The sequence below is a fragment of the Gigantopelta aegis genome, chromosome 5 (assembly GCF_016097555.1).
Source record: "Gigantopelta aegis isolate Gae_Host chromosome 5, Gae_host_genome, whole genome shotgun sequence".
NCBI classification, from domain to species: Eukaryota; Metazoa; Mollusca; class Gastropoda; order Neomphalida; family Peltospiridae; genus Gigantopelta; species Gigantopelta aegis.
This window is the reverse complement of record NC_054703.1, coordinates 3,156,247-3,173,588: the sequence shown is the minus strand read 5'-3', so window position 1 is coordinate 3,173,588 and position 17,342 is coordinate 3,156,247. Positions and strand designations below refer to the sequence as shown.

Here is a 17,342-nt window from a genome sequence, read left to right as displayed (position 1 = left end):
AGTGAAACCCCTGACAATAATAATGTCCACTCGGCCGGTGTGCAACAGTTTAATAGTAGTGGGTAAGTGTTGCTCCGCTAGTGTATTTAATAGTCATTATCTCATATGTATTTCTACTAGTAAGTGATCTTGATGTATGTACAGTGAAACCCCTGACAATAATAATGTCCACTCGGCCGGTGTGCAACAGTTTAATAGTAGTGGGTAAGTGTTGCTCCGCTAGTGTATTTAATAGTCATTATCTCATATGTATTTCTACTAGTAAGTGATCTTGATGTATGTACAGTGAAACCCCTGACAATAATAATGTCCACTCGGCCGGTGTGCAACAGTTTAATAGTAGTGGGTAAGTGTTGCTCCGCTAGTGTATTTAATAGTCATTATCTCATATGTATTTCTACTAGTAAGTGATCTTGATGTATGTACAGTGAAACCCCTGACAATAATAATGTCCACTCGGCCGGTGTGCAACAGTTTAATAGTAGTGGGTAAGTGTTGCTCCGCTAGTGTATTTAATAGTCATTATCTCATATGTATTTCTACTAGTAAGTGATCTTGATGTATGTACAGTGAAACCCCTGACAATAATAATGTCCACTCGGCCGGTGTGCAACAGTTTAATAGTAGTGGGTAAGTGTTGCTCCGCTAGTGTATTTAATAGTCATTATCTCATATGTATTTCTACTAGTAAGTGATCTTGATGTATGTACAGTGAAACCCCTGACAATAATAATGTCCACTCGGCCGGTGTGCAACAGTTTAATAGTAGTGGGTAAGTGTTGCTCCGCTAGTGTATTTAATAGTCATTATCTCATATGTATTTCTACTAGTAAGTGATCTTGATGTATGTACAGTGAAACCCCTGACAATAATAATGTCCACTCGGCCGGTGTGCAACAGTTTAATAGTAGTGGGTAAGTGTTGCTCCGCTAGTGTATTTAATAGTCATTATCTCATATGTATTTCTACTAGTAAGTGATCTTGATGTATGTACAGTGAAACCCCTGACAATAATAATGTCCACTCGGCCGGTGTGCAACAGTTTAATAGTAGTGGGTAAGTGTTGCTCCGCTAGTGTATTTAATAGTCATTATCTCATATGTATTTCTACTAGTAAGTGATCTTGATGTATGTACAGTGAAACCCCTGACAATAATAATGTCCACTCGGCCGGTGTGCAACAGTTTAATAGTAGTGGGTAAGTGTTGCTCCGCTAGTGTATTTAATAGTCATTATCTCATATGTATTTCTACTAGTAAGTGATCTTGATGTATGTACAGTGAAACCCCTGACAATAATAATGTCCACTCGGCCGGTGTGCAACAGTTTAATAGTAGTGGGTAAGTGTTGCTCCGCTAGTGTATTTAATAGTCATTATCTCATATGTATTTCTACTAGTAAGTGATCTTGATGTATGTACAGTGAAACCCCTGACAATAATAATGTCCACTCGGCCGGTGTGCAACAGTTTAATAGTAGTGGGTAAGTGTTGCTCCGCTAGTGTATTTAATAGTCATTATCTCATATGTATTTCTACTAGTAAGTGATCTTGATGTATGTACAGTGAAACCCCTGACAATAATAATGTCCACTCGGCCGGTGTGCAACAGTTTAATAGTAGTGGGTAAGTGTTGCTCCGCTAGTGTATTTAATAGTCATTATCTCATATGTATTTCTACTAGTAAGTGATCTTGATGTATGTACAGTGAAACCCCTGACAATAATAATGTCCACTCGGCCGGTGTGCAACAGTTTAATAGTAGTGGGTAAGTGTTGCTCCGCTAGTGTATTTAATAGTCATTATCTCATATGTATTTCTACTAGTAAGTGATCTTGATGTATGTACAGTGAAACCCCTGACAATAATAATGTCCACTCGGCCGGTGTGCAACAGTTTAATAGTAGTGGGTAAGTGTTGCTCCGCTAGTGTATTTAATAGTCATTATCTCATATGTATTTCTACTAGTAAGTGATCTTGATGTATGTACAGTGAAACCCCTGACAATAATAATGTCCACTCGGCCGGTGTGCAACAGTTTAATAGTAGTGGGTAAGTGTTGCTCCGCTAGTGTATTTAATAGTCATTATCTCATATGTATTTCTACTAGTAAGTGATCTTGATGTATGTACAGTGAAACCCCTGACAATAATAATGTCCACTCGGCCGGTGTGCAACAGTTTAATAGTAGTGGGTAAGTGTTGCTCCGCTAGTGTATTTAATAGTCATTATCTCATATGTATTTCTACTAGTAAGTGATCTTGATGTATGTACAGTGAAACCCCTGACAATAATAATGTCCACTCGGCCGGTGTGCAACAGTTTAATAGTAGTGGGTAAGTGTTGCTCCGCTAGTGTATTTAATAGTCATTATCTCATATGTATTTCTACTAGTAAGTGATCTTGATGTATGTACAGTGAAACCCCTGACAATAATAATGTCCACTCGGCCGGTGTGCAACAGTTTAATAGTAGTGGGTAAGTGTTGCTCCGCTAGTGTATTTAATAGTCATTATCTCATATGTATTTCTACTAGTAAGTGATCTTGATGTATGTACAGTGAAACCCCTGACAATAATAATGTCCACTCGGCCGGTGTGCAACAGTTTAATAGTAGTGGGTAAGTGTTGCTCCGCTAGTGTATTTAATAGTCATTATCTCATATGTATTTCTACTAGTAAGTGATCTTGATGTATGTACAGTGAAACCCCTGACAATAATAATGTCCACTCGGCCGGTGTGCAACAGTTTAATAGTAGTGGGTAAGTGTTGCTCCGCTAGTGTATTTAATAGTCATTATCTCATATGTATTTCTACTAGTAAGTGATCTTGATGTATGTACAGTGAAACCCCTGACAATAATAATGTCCACTCGGCCGGTGTGCAACAGTTTAATAGTAGTGGGTAAGTGTTGCTCCGCTAGTGTATTTAATAGTCATTATCTCATATGTATTTCTACTAGTAAGTGATCTTGATGTATGTACAGTGAAACCCCTGACAATAATAATGTCCACTCGGCCGGTGTGCAACAGTTTAATAGTAGTGGGTAAGTGTTGCTCCGCTAGTGTATTTAATAGTCATTATCTCATATGTATTTCTACTAGTAAGTGATCTTGATGTATGTACAGTGAAACCCCTGACAATAATAATGTCCACTCGGCCGGTGTGCAACAGTTTAATAGTAGTGGGTAAGTGTTGCTCCGCTAGTGTATTTAATAGTCATTATCTCATATGTATTTCTACTAGTAAGTGATCTTGATGTATGTACAGTGAAACCCCTGACAATAATAATGTCCACTCGGCCGGTGTGCAACAGTTTAATAGTAGTGGGTAAGTGTTGCTCCGCTAGTGTATTTAATAGTCATTATCTCATATGTATTTCTACTAGTAAGTGATCTTGATGTATGTACAGTGAAACCCCTGACAATAATAATGTCCACTCGGCCGGTGTGCAACAGTTTAATAGTAGTGGGTAAGTGTTGCTCCGCTAGTGTATTTAATAGTCATTATCTCATATGTATTTCTACTAGTAAGTGATCTTGATGTATGTACAGTGAAACCCCTGACAATAATAATGTCCACTCGGCCGGTGTGCAACAGTTTAATAGTAGTGGGTAAGTGTTGCTCCGCTAGTGTATTTAATAGTCATTATCTCATATGTATTTCTACTAGTAAGTGATCTTGATGTATGTACAGTGAAACCCCTGACAATAATAATGTCCACTCGGCCGGTGTGCAACAGTTTAATAGTAGTGGGTAAGTGTTGCTCCGCTAGTGTATTTAATAGTCATTATCTCATATGTATTTCTACTAGTAAGTGATCTTGATGTATGTACAGTGAAACCCCTGACAATAATAATGTCCACTCGGCCGGTGTGCAACAGTTTAATAGTAGTGGGTAAGTGTTGCTCCGCTAGTGTATTTAATAGTCATTATCTCATATGTATTTCTACTAGTAAGTGATCTTGATGTATGTACAGTGAAACCCCTGACAATAATAATGTCCACTCGGCCGGTGTGCAACAGTTTAATAGTAGTGGGTAAGTGTTGCTCCGCTAGTGTATTTAATAGTCATTATCTCATATGTATTTCTACTAGTAAGTGATCTTGATGTATGTACAGTGAAACCCCTGACAATAATAATGTCCACTCGGCCGGTGTGCAACAGTTTAATAGTAGTGGGTAAGTGTTGCTCCGCTAGTGTATTTAATAGTCATTATCTCATATGTATTTCTACTAGTAAGTGATCTTGATGTATGTACAGTGAAACCCCTGACAATAATAATGTCCACTCGGCCGGTGTGCAACAGTTTAATAGTAGTGGGTAAGTGTTGCTCCGCTAGTGTATTTAATAGTCATTATCTCATATGTATTTCTACTAGTAAGTGATCTTGATGTATGTACAGTGAAACCCCTGACAATAATAATGTCCACTCGGCCGGTGTGCAACAGTTTAATAGTAGTGGGTAAGTGTTGCTCCGCTAGTGTATTTAATAGTCATTATCTCATATGTATTTCTACTAGTAAGTGATCTTGATGTATGTACAGTGAAACCCCTGACAATAATAATGTCCACTCGGCCGGTGTGCAACAGTTTAATAGTAGTGGGTAAGTGTTGCTCCGCTAGTGTATTTAATAGTCATTATCTCATATGTATTTCTACTAGTAAGTGATCTTGATGTATGTACAGTGAAACCCCTGACAATAATAATGTCCACTCGGCCGGTGTGCAACAGTTTAATAGTAGTGGGTAAGTGTTGCTCCGCTAGTGTATTTAATAGTCATTATCTCATATGTATTTCTACTAGTAAGTGATCTTGATGTATGTACAGTGAAACCCCTGACAATAATAATGTCCACTCGGCCGGTGTGCAACAGTTTAATAGTAGTGGGTAAGTGTTGCTCCGCTAGTGTATTTAATAGTCATTATCTCATATGTATTTCTACTAGTAAGTGATCTTGATGTATGTACAGTGAAACCCCTGACAATAATAATGTCCACTCGGCCGGTGTGCAACAGTTTAATAGTAGTGGGTAAGTGTTGCTCCGCTAGGGTTGAATGAATGAATGATTGAATGAATGAATGAATGATTGAATGAATTAATTATTGAATGAATGAATGAATGATTGAATGAATGAATGATTGAATGAATTAATGAATGAATAATTAATGAATGAATAATTAATGAATTAATGAATTAATAAACAAATACATGAATATTAATTTAACGAACAATAAAACATATGAACTGCTGGGTGTGAAAGAAAGGTAAGTATTAAATGTTATAACTACCAGTAAGTACATGTATAACATGGTTGACTTCCTGACATGGTTGACTTCACTCTCTGCTGACATTGTGACCATAAGTATAACACGGTTGACTTCCTGACATTGTGGTTGAGGGTACTGGTTGCAGTCACTCTCTGCTGTAAGTATTAAATGTTATAATGACCATAAGTATAACACAGTTGACTTCCTGACATTGTGGTTGAGGGTACTGGTTGCAGTCACTCTCGACTGTAAGTATGAAATGTTATAATGACCAGTAAGTATAACACGGTTGACTTCCTGACATTATGGTTTAGTGTACTGGTTACAGTCACTCTCTGCTGTAAGTATTTCTGTTATAATGACCAGTAACATGTTGACTTCCTGACATTGTGGTTGAGGCTACTGTTTGCAGTCACTTTCTGCTGTAAGTATGAAATGTTATAACTACCAGTAAGTATAACATGGTTGACTTCCTGACATTGTGTTGAGGGTACTGCATGGTTGCAGTCACTCTCTGCTGTAAGAATGAAATGTTATTTCATGTTTCTCTTCATTGGTATATTTACAGTGTATGTTAAATGTTTTATTGTTCCTGTATGTTCTGTTAATTATTGGTATGTTGTGTGTTGCTGTTTAATACTCGTTCTGTCTGTATATTATGAATGCATTCATTTTCAGCCCACAACTGGCTCAGTGGCCATCTACTCTGTCAACCCGGCCATCAAATTTCCATTAATTTGTTTTAGGCAATGGATGCACGTACATGTATATATTCTATTAGCATTTACTGCTTAAACTTATAAATCTTTTAATTATATTTATAAATGACAATTCTGTGTGCCATCTTGTCTTTTCTATAGGATTTAGCTTTCCTGTGCCGGGCTCACTTGCTTTATATGATCAACTACTCCCCTTCCTCTCTCCCCCCCCCCCCCCCCCCCCCCCCCCCAGTGGACCCTTTCATTGATTGGGATTTTTTCCTGCCCTAACCAGTGCCCCACGATTAGTATATATCAAAGGCCATGGTATGTGCTGTTTGTGGGAAAGTGTATATAAAAGATACTTTGCTGCTAATGGAAAACATGTAGCAGGTTTCCTTTAGCACCATGTTTGACATCCAATAGCTAATAATGAATAAATCAATGTGCTCTATTGGTGGTGTTAAACAAAACAAACATTTTTCTCTCTCTCTCTCTTTTTTTCAGCCCACTGCTCTTCTTCCTTTCTCTCCTTTGAATTCCATCTCATTTCTTGCCGATCTGGCAACTCCACCTATCTTTTAACTTCTTTCATGGTCCAGCTCCACGTCCCAGTCCTTGTCTCTCCAACTTGCTTGTCTCTTGTAGCTATCTATGCAGTTTTCCCCATCAGCTTTAGTTAGCTGCAGGCTTATAGTAAGAAAACAAACCTTATTGATGCTTGAGTGTGTATTTGTGCGTATTCTGTGTTTCAGACTCTTTGTTTGAGTGTGTCGTTAAATAAAACATTTCCTTCATTTCTTTCAGACTGTTGCAGTCCCAGCTGGACCAGACGGAGAAGGAGACGCGGAGGAAGGAGGAGGAATACATCCAGGAGATTACCGAGCTCAAGAGAGAGAACCAGCGGCAGCAGAAACTCATCGGACAGGTGAGGAGGAGAAAAAAATAACACGTCTATCTTTCTAGTTCAATCAACCAGTAGAAAGTGGGCAGGAATTTATCCAGGCCTTCTGTGGGTCCGAACATGAAGAAAGTGGCCCTGAAAATTCACAATTTCTGTACTAAAAATTCCCGATATATATACTCTTCAAAAAAAGTATGGGAACCTGAAATATTAAAACATACGTTTTGAGTTTTGACCACAAACATCCTAGTAAAGAACGTTCAGGTCAACACACTGAAACACATTCCATAGTTTGCACGTGCATCACACAGTTGCCCCGTACACGTGCGTGGGGTGTCATTCTCGATTTTGACAATTTCCAGGAATGTCGATTAATCACTGTGGAACATTATTTCTGTGAATCTTTTTCATTCTGTTGATCATACAGTTGTTATTGTTTTGTTTTTAGTCATTTTTATTGTTTGAATTTGCGATTTACTGGTAAATAAATGTCAACTTTCAAATTTCACTTCTGACCCCAATCGTCCTTCAAGATCTTTGATGGTCATAAAACCTACTGTAATACTGAACTACCGGTTGTAATGTTTGCCCAATTAATTCACTATTATCATATAACCATTCCCCACAGCTAATATACAGGTACCTTACAATTGTGGCAATTGTAAATTCGTATTAGAGTTCCCCTACTTTTTTTTAAGAGTATATATCGTTTTGGGGTGCTATGTGGAAACAGACTGTGGAAAATGGATGCATCAAAGACTTATTTCTACAGAATAATGGTTATCAGTAGCAGTGATTTCATATGAGTCTGCTTTTTTTATGCATCCGGTTTCCATGTTCTGTTCTTCTGTTACAATAATTGTCCAACATTTCGGCAGCAGCTAAGCTTCTTTCATCTCATTTTTCAATATTATATATAATGCGCAATTATTATAATATATATAATTAAAAATAAATTGTAATTTTTTTTTTAAAACTGGTCTGAATTTACGAAATGTTTGGTAGAATCTTGTTGGGTTGAACTCATAAGGGTCGAATACACTGCAACAGTCGAACCGAAAACAAAGTCCCAGGTTACATTTATATTTGACCGAATGGTTAGGTCGAACCACCAGATGGGTCAAATACTTTCTTGAGCACTTACGGGATTCAAGCCAACAGGATACTCAACTGTATATATAATTTAACCCTTAGTCATGTGTAGCTTGCTTAAACGACTGTGTATAATTTATATAATTTAACCCTTAGTCATGTGTAGCTTCCTGAAACGACTGTGTATAATTTATAATAAATGTGTGTGTATTTTAAACATGCACGCATGCACGTTATATCTTTTCAATGTTTGAGACTAATATTCATCCAAAATGAACGCTTGATGATCGATCACTATTCGTAAATTTAGTACTGGCGGGTTTCTTCTCTGTAATACTAGTATTCTATGCTGATGGTGTTTTGATTTTTCCTGCCAGCTGAATGAGATTACCAGTGTATGTATATTAAAACTCGTGTGTATGTGTGTACTAGAGAGACATAAACATTATGTTCAGTTGAAGTATAAATATTTCACATTCACTTGCATATTAAAAACTTTAAAATCTTCTCTCTAAGTTGTCATTCATAAAATTTCAATACAAAATTGAAAGTTGTAATAAATCTGCAGTAAAGCTTATGTTGATTTACAATGTAGCTTTTAGTTTGTGATATTTTGTTTGTCTAAGAAATTTGAATTTGGTTGATGGCATTTTCATGAAATTGTTAACTGTTTTTAGTGTATTTTATAAAACTTGTGTGTGTGTGTACTAGAGGCATAAACATTATGTTCCTTTGAAGTATAAATATTAGTAATTTGGACTATTCAATAAAAAACATTAAGATTTTTGTACCTATCTGATATTCCTTCAATCAGTGATATTTGCAAGTGTGGTGATATATTTATATTAGAGAATAGTTTGTGCTTGTGATGTACTAATCTGTTTTCAAATCCTGATTTTAAACGTATTATATTGCATCATGTAGTCACTTCATTTGATAGACATTTTTCTCTCTCTTTAGAAATTTGTTTATTCTAGATACATGTGTATGTGTGTTGTTTGAAAGCAGGGTTCGACAAATCCACTAACTAGTGAACTTTTGGTCTGAGTTAATGGATATTATCAACACAGGGGACAATATTTCAAAATCTTAGGTAACCGGAAGCCAGTTCACGTGAGTTTTACTTGCTTAGGTAACCAATTGTTTGGTTACGTGAATATAGTTGTTGTATAACCGATGAGTTAGGCCTACCTAATCATAAAACACTTGAACTACGGTTCTGTGCTACATTGGTGGTTCAAATGTATTTAAAAACAAACTGATTTTCACTTTCATTACTGATATATGGAACTTTTAATTTTAGAATGTAATTGTTGACCACATAACCGATTAATGGTTCTCGTGATTGTAAAGTTGCGTAACCGACACGCAAACGGAACAGCGGTTCTCATGAAATATTGTACCCTGCAACAGTATTACTATAAAACATAGACCACTAGCCAAAGCGTCTGCGAGGGCTGGTGACTGACTTTCTCAAACATTTGTCGAACACTGTTTGAAAGCTTGATTTGTTTAGATATGTTTATGTTATAATATAGTAGTGTTGAAAGATTATTTTTCTTTTCTCATAGAACAGGAAAAAGGTAATAATTGTTATGTTGGAATGTTTTATACTAAACCAACGCAGCTGGATTAAATACACCCCCAAACCCCTCCAACCTCTCCTGTTTTCACAATAATTGTCAACAGTCGTTTTATACTAGGCATGTTATAATTTCAAGTACTGCATGGCATATCACTTGTGACTTGTTAAAAACCGTTAACACAGTTTGTGCATTCACGTGGTTGCTTAATTGTTGCTATAAGATATAAATTATGTGGAGTAAGTCCAAGAACAAAATGATCAGCTTGATGTGGTGGCGTTGTCACGGTTACAGTGGTTAAAGGAAAGGAATGTTTGACAACACCTCAGCACATTGTTTTAAACGACTGGTATATGGTGTCTAATGTATGGAGATTGTGACACCCCTGAGAGAGACAGAGAGACACACACACACACACAGAGAGAGAGAGAGAGAGAGAGAGAGAGAGAGAGAGAGAGAGAGAGAGAGATTGAGAGGGTGGGGAGGGAGGGAAACAGACAGACAGAGAAGAGGGAGAAACAGAGAAGAGGGAGAGACAGAGAAGAGAGAGAGAATTGGGAAAGAAAGGGAAGAGAGAATTGAGAAAGAGGGGGGAGAGAGAATCGGGGGGGGAAAAGAGGGAGAGAATTGGGAAAAAGAGGTAAAAACAGACTGACAGAGAGAATTGGGGACAAGAGAGAAAATATGGAGGCAAAGAGAATGGGGAGGGATAGAGAACGGGAAGAATTTAATGGAAAGAAAGAGAAAAAACAAAGGAGATTTAGAGAGAAAGGGAAGGAGAGGAAGAGAGATGTAAAGAGAAAAAGTGGGAGAGACAGACAGAGAGGGAGGGTCAGATAGAGAGAGAATTAATGGGGTAGAGAACTAAAGAGAGAGAATTAATGGGGAGGGAGAATTAATGGGAAATAAATGTAGACATAATTAATGGTGGAGAGAAAATTAATGGGAAATATATGTAGACATAATTAATGGTGGAGAGAATTAATGGGAGAGAAAGAGAATGGGAGACAGCGAGAGAGAAAGAATTAATGGGAGACAGACTGAGAATTTAAGGTGGAGAGGGAGAATTGGGAAAGAGAGAATGAGAAGGGAAAGAGAATGGGGAGGGAGAGAGACAACAGGAAGAATGGAGAGAGAGAAAGAAAAAACAGAGGAGGGACAGAGAGTTGGGTAGAACGGGAGAGAGATCTAAAGAGAAAAATATGGGAGAGAGACGGACGGAGAGGGAGGGTTGTCAGATAGATAGAGAATTAATGGGGAGGGGAAGAGAATAATGAAAGATTGTGAGAGAAAAAAAAAGATAATTAATAGGGGATAGAGACCAAGAAAGATAGGGTAATATTAATGGGGGGGAGAGACAGAGATAACAGTAAATCCTTGTCCGGATCATATCTTGCATACAGATGCATACAGGACCATTAAACCTCACATGTAGTTGGTCCAAAACAAACTGTTCATCCATCCCATTGCAAATATTTCACATAATTAGAATTGAATCATACCCATAACATATATTCATTAATATCTATGGTTTTCCATCAAACTCCTGACGGGCGTATCATGTATCTCTCTGGTACTCTTGTTTTAATAATATAATAATAATCATTGTAAATATTAAATAAAACAATTTAAAAACGTGAAAAGAATACAGGAGTCAGTTTCATAAAACATTGTAGGCTATATTTACAAAGCCTGGTTTTCTTAGATGCACGTGTTTAAGCATTGTAAATGTATGTAGTTAATACATGTGTGTAAGATATAAACAGGTAGAGGCACTGATTTTCCACGATCACGGAATCGCGGACGGAATCGCAGAAATGCCTATCTGAAACGGAATTCCCGATTTTTTTCCAAAACATTATTTAACTTTAAATAGCGCATTTGATTAATTAAAATTTATTTTTCGAACTAGACACTATAGACACCGACATCTGCTTGTGCTACACTATGACACTAGTACCTTTGTATGTTACGCCAAATGTTTGATGTTATCTAGACGTTTTACCAGTCCTGATTTCTTCGCTTATTCCCGGCGATTTAACGGGAAAAACCAAACATTGTGAGCTAAAATTGTCCGATATTTACTCAAGTGAAAGATATATTATGTTATGTTTGCTTATTAATTTTTAACATTTGCGGCATTGCCATATTTCCGATCTCACAAAGGAATGCAGTAATTGCATATTGTATGCCAGGCTTTGTTCAAAATAAATTATATAAGATAAGTGGTTTATAGTGCGATCGTTTGTAATTATTTTCTCGATCATATCGTAAAGAAAACCGAAAATGTCCGAAGTCTTTGTGAAACAAAAACAGAAACGGAAAAAACCGGAATTTGTAACATTATGAAACGGAAAAGGGAAAAATCTGAAACGGAAAATCAGTGCCTCTAAACAGGCTATGTAAATTTGACCCTATAAGTTTACATCTGTGGCTATCAGTTATATCAGCCATATGTTTACATACAACTATGTTTGGCATCTGTTTCACACAGAAAATTACATCATTACTTGAGATGGAGCATTCTAGGGACAAAATAAAGTGAAATATGTTTATTTATTAATTATATTAATTGTACAACTAGTAATACAAATTGTGGTTTAGTCGAAGATTTATGTTTATGTGTAAAAACTTGGCTTACAATGTTTTGGGAAGTTAATTGGGCTCTGATCTGTACCGGCTGACAATTAAAATGATGTATTGAGTTACAGGAAACAAAATCTATTTTGACAGGATGGCCTAGCTATAGTGTTTCTACATATATTGTGTTTGGTTATTTTACTAGCAAGTAGCATGCATAATAAATAATTCCTGTTTGTTATAAACTGAGAGAGGGAGGGAGGGGAGAGAGAGAGAGAGGGAGGGAGGGGTGTGAAAGGGCGAGAGAGAGAGGGAGGGAGGGAGGGGTGTGAGAGGGGGAGAGAGAGGGGAGGGAGGGAGGGGGAGAGAGAGTAGTGAATGAGAGAGTAGTGAGAGAGAGGGGTGTGAGAGGGGGAGAGAGAGAGAGAGAGACAGACAGACAGACAGAGAGAATAGAAATGAGAGGATAAAGATACATATAGACACAGATACAGATATATATCGAGAGAGAGAGAGAGAGAGAGAGGAAACAGAATAATGATACATATAGATACAGATATATATCGAGAGAGAGAGAGAGAGAGAGAGAGAGAGAGAGAGAGATGAAACAAGAGAATAATGATACATATAGATACAGATATATATCGAGAGAGAGAGAGAGAGAGAGAGAGAGAGAGAGAGAGATATGACAACAAGAGAATAATGATACATATAGATACAGATATATATCGAGAGAGAGAGAGAGAGAGAGGAAACAAGAGAATAATGATACATATAGATACAGATATATATCGAGAGAGAGAGAGAGAGAGAGAATGAGAGAGAGAGAGAATGAGAGAGAGAGAGAGAGAGAGAGAGAGAGGAGAGAGAGAGAGAGAGAGAGAGAGAGAGAGAGAATGAGAATGTTAAATGTTGATCATCTGCACTTCCACATTTTTAAAGTTTGTTTTGCATGAATACACTTCATGAGGACTGCAGATTGTGTCATGCATGTATAAGTAACAGTAATTTGACCCAGTTAAGCATCTACAATTGTGTTGCATATTGATGAGATTGAAAACTGCTTGATGTTTTTCCTGAACTAAATATACATGTATTCCATTGAAAAGCAACAAAAACAAGAACATGCAAATTATGAACTTGAAACCTAACAAGTTTTAATTCTATGCAGTTTTTAGTTCTTCGGTAAAGACTAGTAAAGAAGATCTCTTTTATAGAACATTTTAAAATCATAATCATTGTAATACATGTAATAGTTTCTCTCTTAGGAGCCGTCCATAATTTTCAACATTTTCACGAGCGTACAAACCGTACTCGGGGGGGGGGGGGGGGGGGGGGGGGGGGTGTGGGCCAGCGTACACTTTTTTTTAAAATGAAAAAAAATGGCGATCAACATTTTTCATTTGGGGATGTACACTTTTTAGGGGGGGGGGGGGATGGTCAAAAGGTACTCTTTTGTACGCTCGATGAAAATGGAAAATATGGGGCCTCTTAGAATATGTTATTAACTTCTGCATTCAATGTATTTTTTCATTGTTATAAACTGCATTGACACATGTTATTTTATATGGATTTAAATATTTTAAAAATAATGTTAAGGAGGTTGTTTCAAAATGTTAGTTTGCCAGCGTACAAAACCTTTTTTTGAAAATGAAAAATGTCGATCAACATTTTTCATTTGGGGATGTACACTTTTAGGGGGGAGGGAGGGGGATGGTCAAAAGTGTACTCTTTGTACGCTCGTGAAAATGTTGAAAATTATGGACGGCCTCTTAGAATATTAACTTCTGCATTCAATGTATTTTCATTGTTTATAACTGCATTGACACATGTTATTTTATATGATTTAAATATTTTAAAAATAATGTTAAAAAACTGTCTTCATTTTTTAATCCCATGCAGGAGCCAGTTGTTCAAATGTTAGTTTGCTTAATCAGTGGTTATAAAAGAAATGATCAAAACCAGAAATTTAATGACTGCAAAGAACATTTGAAAATATTTGTTGAAACTTGACTTACAAACAGCATAAGATGTCCACTCACAATACAATACAAATTGTATTTGTATTTATTGAAAGATATTTAATGAATGAATGAATCTTTAACGACACCCCAGCACAAAAATACGCATCAACTATTGGGTGTCACATGAAAGATATTTAAAGGAAAAATAATTGATTTACCTCGGGTTAGCTTAACCAAGTTTTGAACAACTTAGTCCAGATTTCTAAACTACTAGAACTCAGTGTGTAAAATATGTGACCATGTTTGTGAAAAAGGAGTACAGATAATATGTTAGGCCAACCATTATAAATTCCTGGTCTCTGGTCAGCACGCACATCGATTTTGACCCTCACTTGTTAACTTTTTTTCTTTCTTTTTTTTTTGCCGTATGACATAAAACTACATATGAAGCCAAAATACCATCATGCATGAACTTGAACTTGCATTCTGATTTCAGTTTTAAAAATTTGTCTTGTAAAAATCAAAACCGAAAAAAAATCACATAACTGCATCAATTCTGGAACTTTAGTCTGACTAGAGACCAACTTTTGTTTTTTGGGCTCAAAATAGCAAATTGTTTTTCTGCATATTTTTATTTTTTATTTTTTTTATTTAACGACGCCACTAGAGCACATTGATTTTTTATCTTATCATCGGCTATTGGACGTCAAACATATGGTCATTCTGACACAGGTTTTTTTAGAGGAAACCCGCTGTCGCCACATAGGCTACTCTTTTACGACAGGCAGCAAGGGATCTTTTATTTGCACTTCCCACAGGCAGGACAGCACAAACCATGGCCTTTGTTGAACCAGTTATGGATAACTGGTCGATGCAAGTGGTTTACACCTACCCGTTGAGCCTTGCGGAGCACTCACTCAGGGTTTGGAGTCGGTATCTGGATTAAAAATCCCATGCCTCGACTGGGATCTGAACCCAGTACCTACCAGCCTATAGACCGACGGCCTAACCACGACACCACTGAGGCCGGTACTAACAGAAAAATGCTTTGCTCTTGATGTAATATATGAAATATTTACCTCTTAATAATTAACATTTCTAATTGAAAGATGCTAGCACATGTACCATGTTGGAATTTTAACATGACATACTTTTTAATGAGACTTTTCTGTGAAATTGCATCATACTGCATCTGTACTCTCATTCCTGGTACACCAAAGGTCGTGGTATGTGCTATCCTGTCTATGGAATGGTGCATATAAAAGATCCCTTGCTGCTAATCGAAAAAAGAGTAGCCCATGAAGTGCCGACAGCGGGTTTTTTCCCTCAATATCTGTGTGGTCCTTAACCATATGTCCAACTACATATAACCGGACCGGCCTTGGTGGCGTCGTGGTTAGGCCATCGGTCTACAGGCTGGTAGGTACTGGGTTCGGATTCCAGTCGAGGCATGGGATTTTTAATACAGATACCAACTCCAAACCCTGAGTGAGTGCTCCGCAAGGCTCAATGGTAGGTGTAAACCACTTGCACCGACCAGTGATCCATAACTGGTTCAACAAAGGCCATGGTTTGTGCTATCCTGCCTGTGGGAAGCTCAAATAAAAGATCTCTTGCTGCTAATCGGAAAGAGTAGCCCATGAAGTGCTGACAGCAGGTTTCCTCCTTCAATATCTGTGTGGTCCTTAACCATATGTCCGACGCCATATAACCGTAAATAAAATGTGTTGAGTGCGTCGTTAAATAAACCATGTCCTTCCTTCTGTACTCTCTCTCTCCAGACGCAGTGACATATTTTCATCATAATATAAAAAGTAGGCGATCTGTTTAATGTACAGTTTATAGCTGTGTTCACATTTATAGTCATATCTTCGAGTAAACGATTTCAAGGTATGGGGCATAAAAGCTTGGGGTTAATATATATACCAAATGATGAAGAGTTATATCAATCAGAATTTTGGATGATGATTTGTTTGTGGTTTTTTATTGTTGTATTTATGACTAACAACCTCGTTCCTGCCAGTGCTCTACAACTGGTGTTAAAAAGGCCATGGTATGTAGTGTCCTATGTGGGATGATGGTGCATATGAATCTTAGATCCCTTGCTGTTAATTGAAAAGAGTAGCTATTGGAATGGCATTCCAACCAGTGCACCACAACTGGTGAAGGCCATGGTATGTGCTTTCCTGTCTGTGGGAAAATGCATATGCAGCATTAAGCAAATGTAGCAGGTTTCCTCTATTGACTACAAGTCTGATTTACCAAATGTTCGACACCCAATAGCCGATGATTAATATAGCAATGTGCTCTAGTGGTGTTGTTAAACAAAACAAACTATTGGAATGGCATCAGTGGGTTTTCTCTTTCAAGATTTGTGTGGTTCTTAACCATATGCTAACATTACACTTTGTTTTGTTTAATGACTTCACTAGAGCACATTGATTAATTAATCATCGGCTATTGGATGTCAAACATTTGGTAATTCTGTCACATACACATATAGTCTTAGAGAGGAAACCCACTACAGTTTACCATTAGCAATAAAGAGATTTTTTTCAACATGCATTTTCCCTCACACAGGACAGCACATACCACATCCTTAGATATACCAGTTATGAGTAACTGGTTGGAACCGGAAAACCCCCCAATGGATCTGCCTATGAGGTTCAATCCTGCATCGTAAACACCTCGGGCGAGCATTCTACCGACTGAGCTATAGATCCCACACCCTCCATACTAAACATATGTCACACGTACCTGTTGAAAATATGTAATGAAAATATATTGGTCACGAGCGTAGGAAGGTGCCAAAAAGTGGGGGGGGGGGGGGGGGGGGCACACTTTTATATTTATACACTTTTACACTATTATAAAGCAAATATAAAGCAAAATATCTGAAAAGAGGGGGTGGCACATGCTCCCCTTGCCTTCCCCCCCCCCCCCCCCCCGGGTTCCTATGCCAGTGCTGGTGGACAGAAATAATGATGCACTCAACACATTTTATTTATGGTTATATGGCATGAGACATGGTTAAGGACCACAAAGATATTGAGAGAGGAAACCCGCTGTCGCCACTTCATGGGCTACTCTTTTTGATAAGCAGCAAGGGATCTTTTATATGCACCATCCCATAGACAGGGTAGCACATACCACGGCCTTTGATATACCAGTCGTGGTGCACTGGCTGGAACAAGAAATAGCCCAATGGGCCCACCAATGGGGATCGATCCCTCAGTGACCGCGCATCGAGC

The 17,342-nt window shown here is 37.6% G+C and overlaps 1 protein-coding gene across 1 annotated transcript in view; it reads left to right on the top strand.

Annotated features, from left to right (window-relative positions):
- LOC121373473 (unconventional myosin-Vb-like) overlaps positions 1-17,342 on the top strand; it is a 196,293-nt gene that overhangs the window by 154,341 nt on the left and 24,610 nt on the right. The window contains exon 33 of the mRNA XM_041500138.1: positions 6,776-6,896. Within this exon, the coding sequence (XP_041356072.1) occupies positions 6,776-6,896 (121 nt within the window). The remainder of the gene's footprint in view (positions 1-6,775; positions 6,897-17,342) is intronic.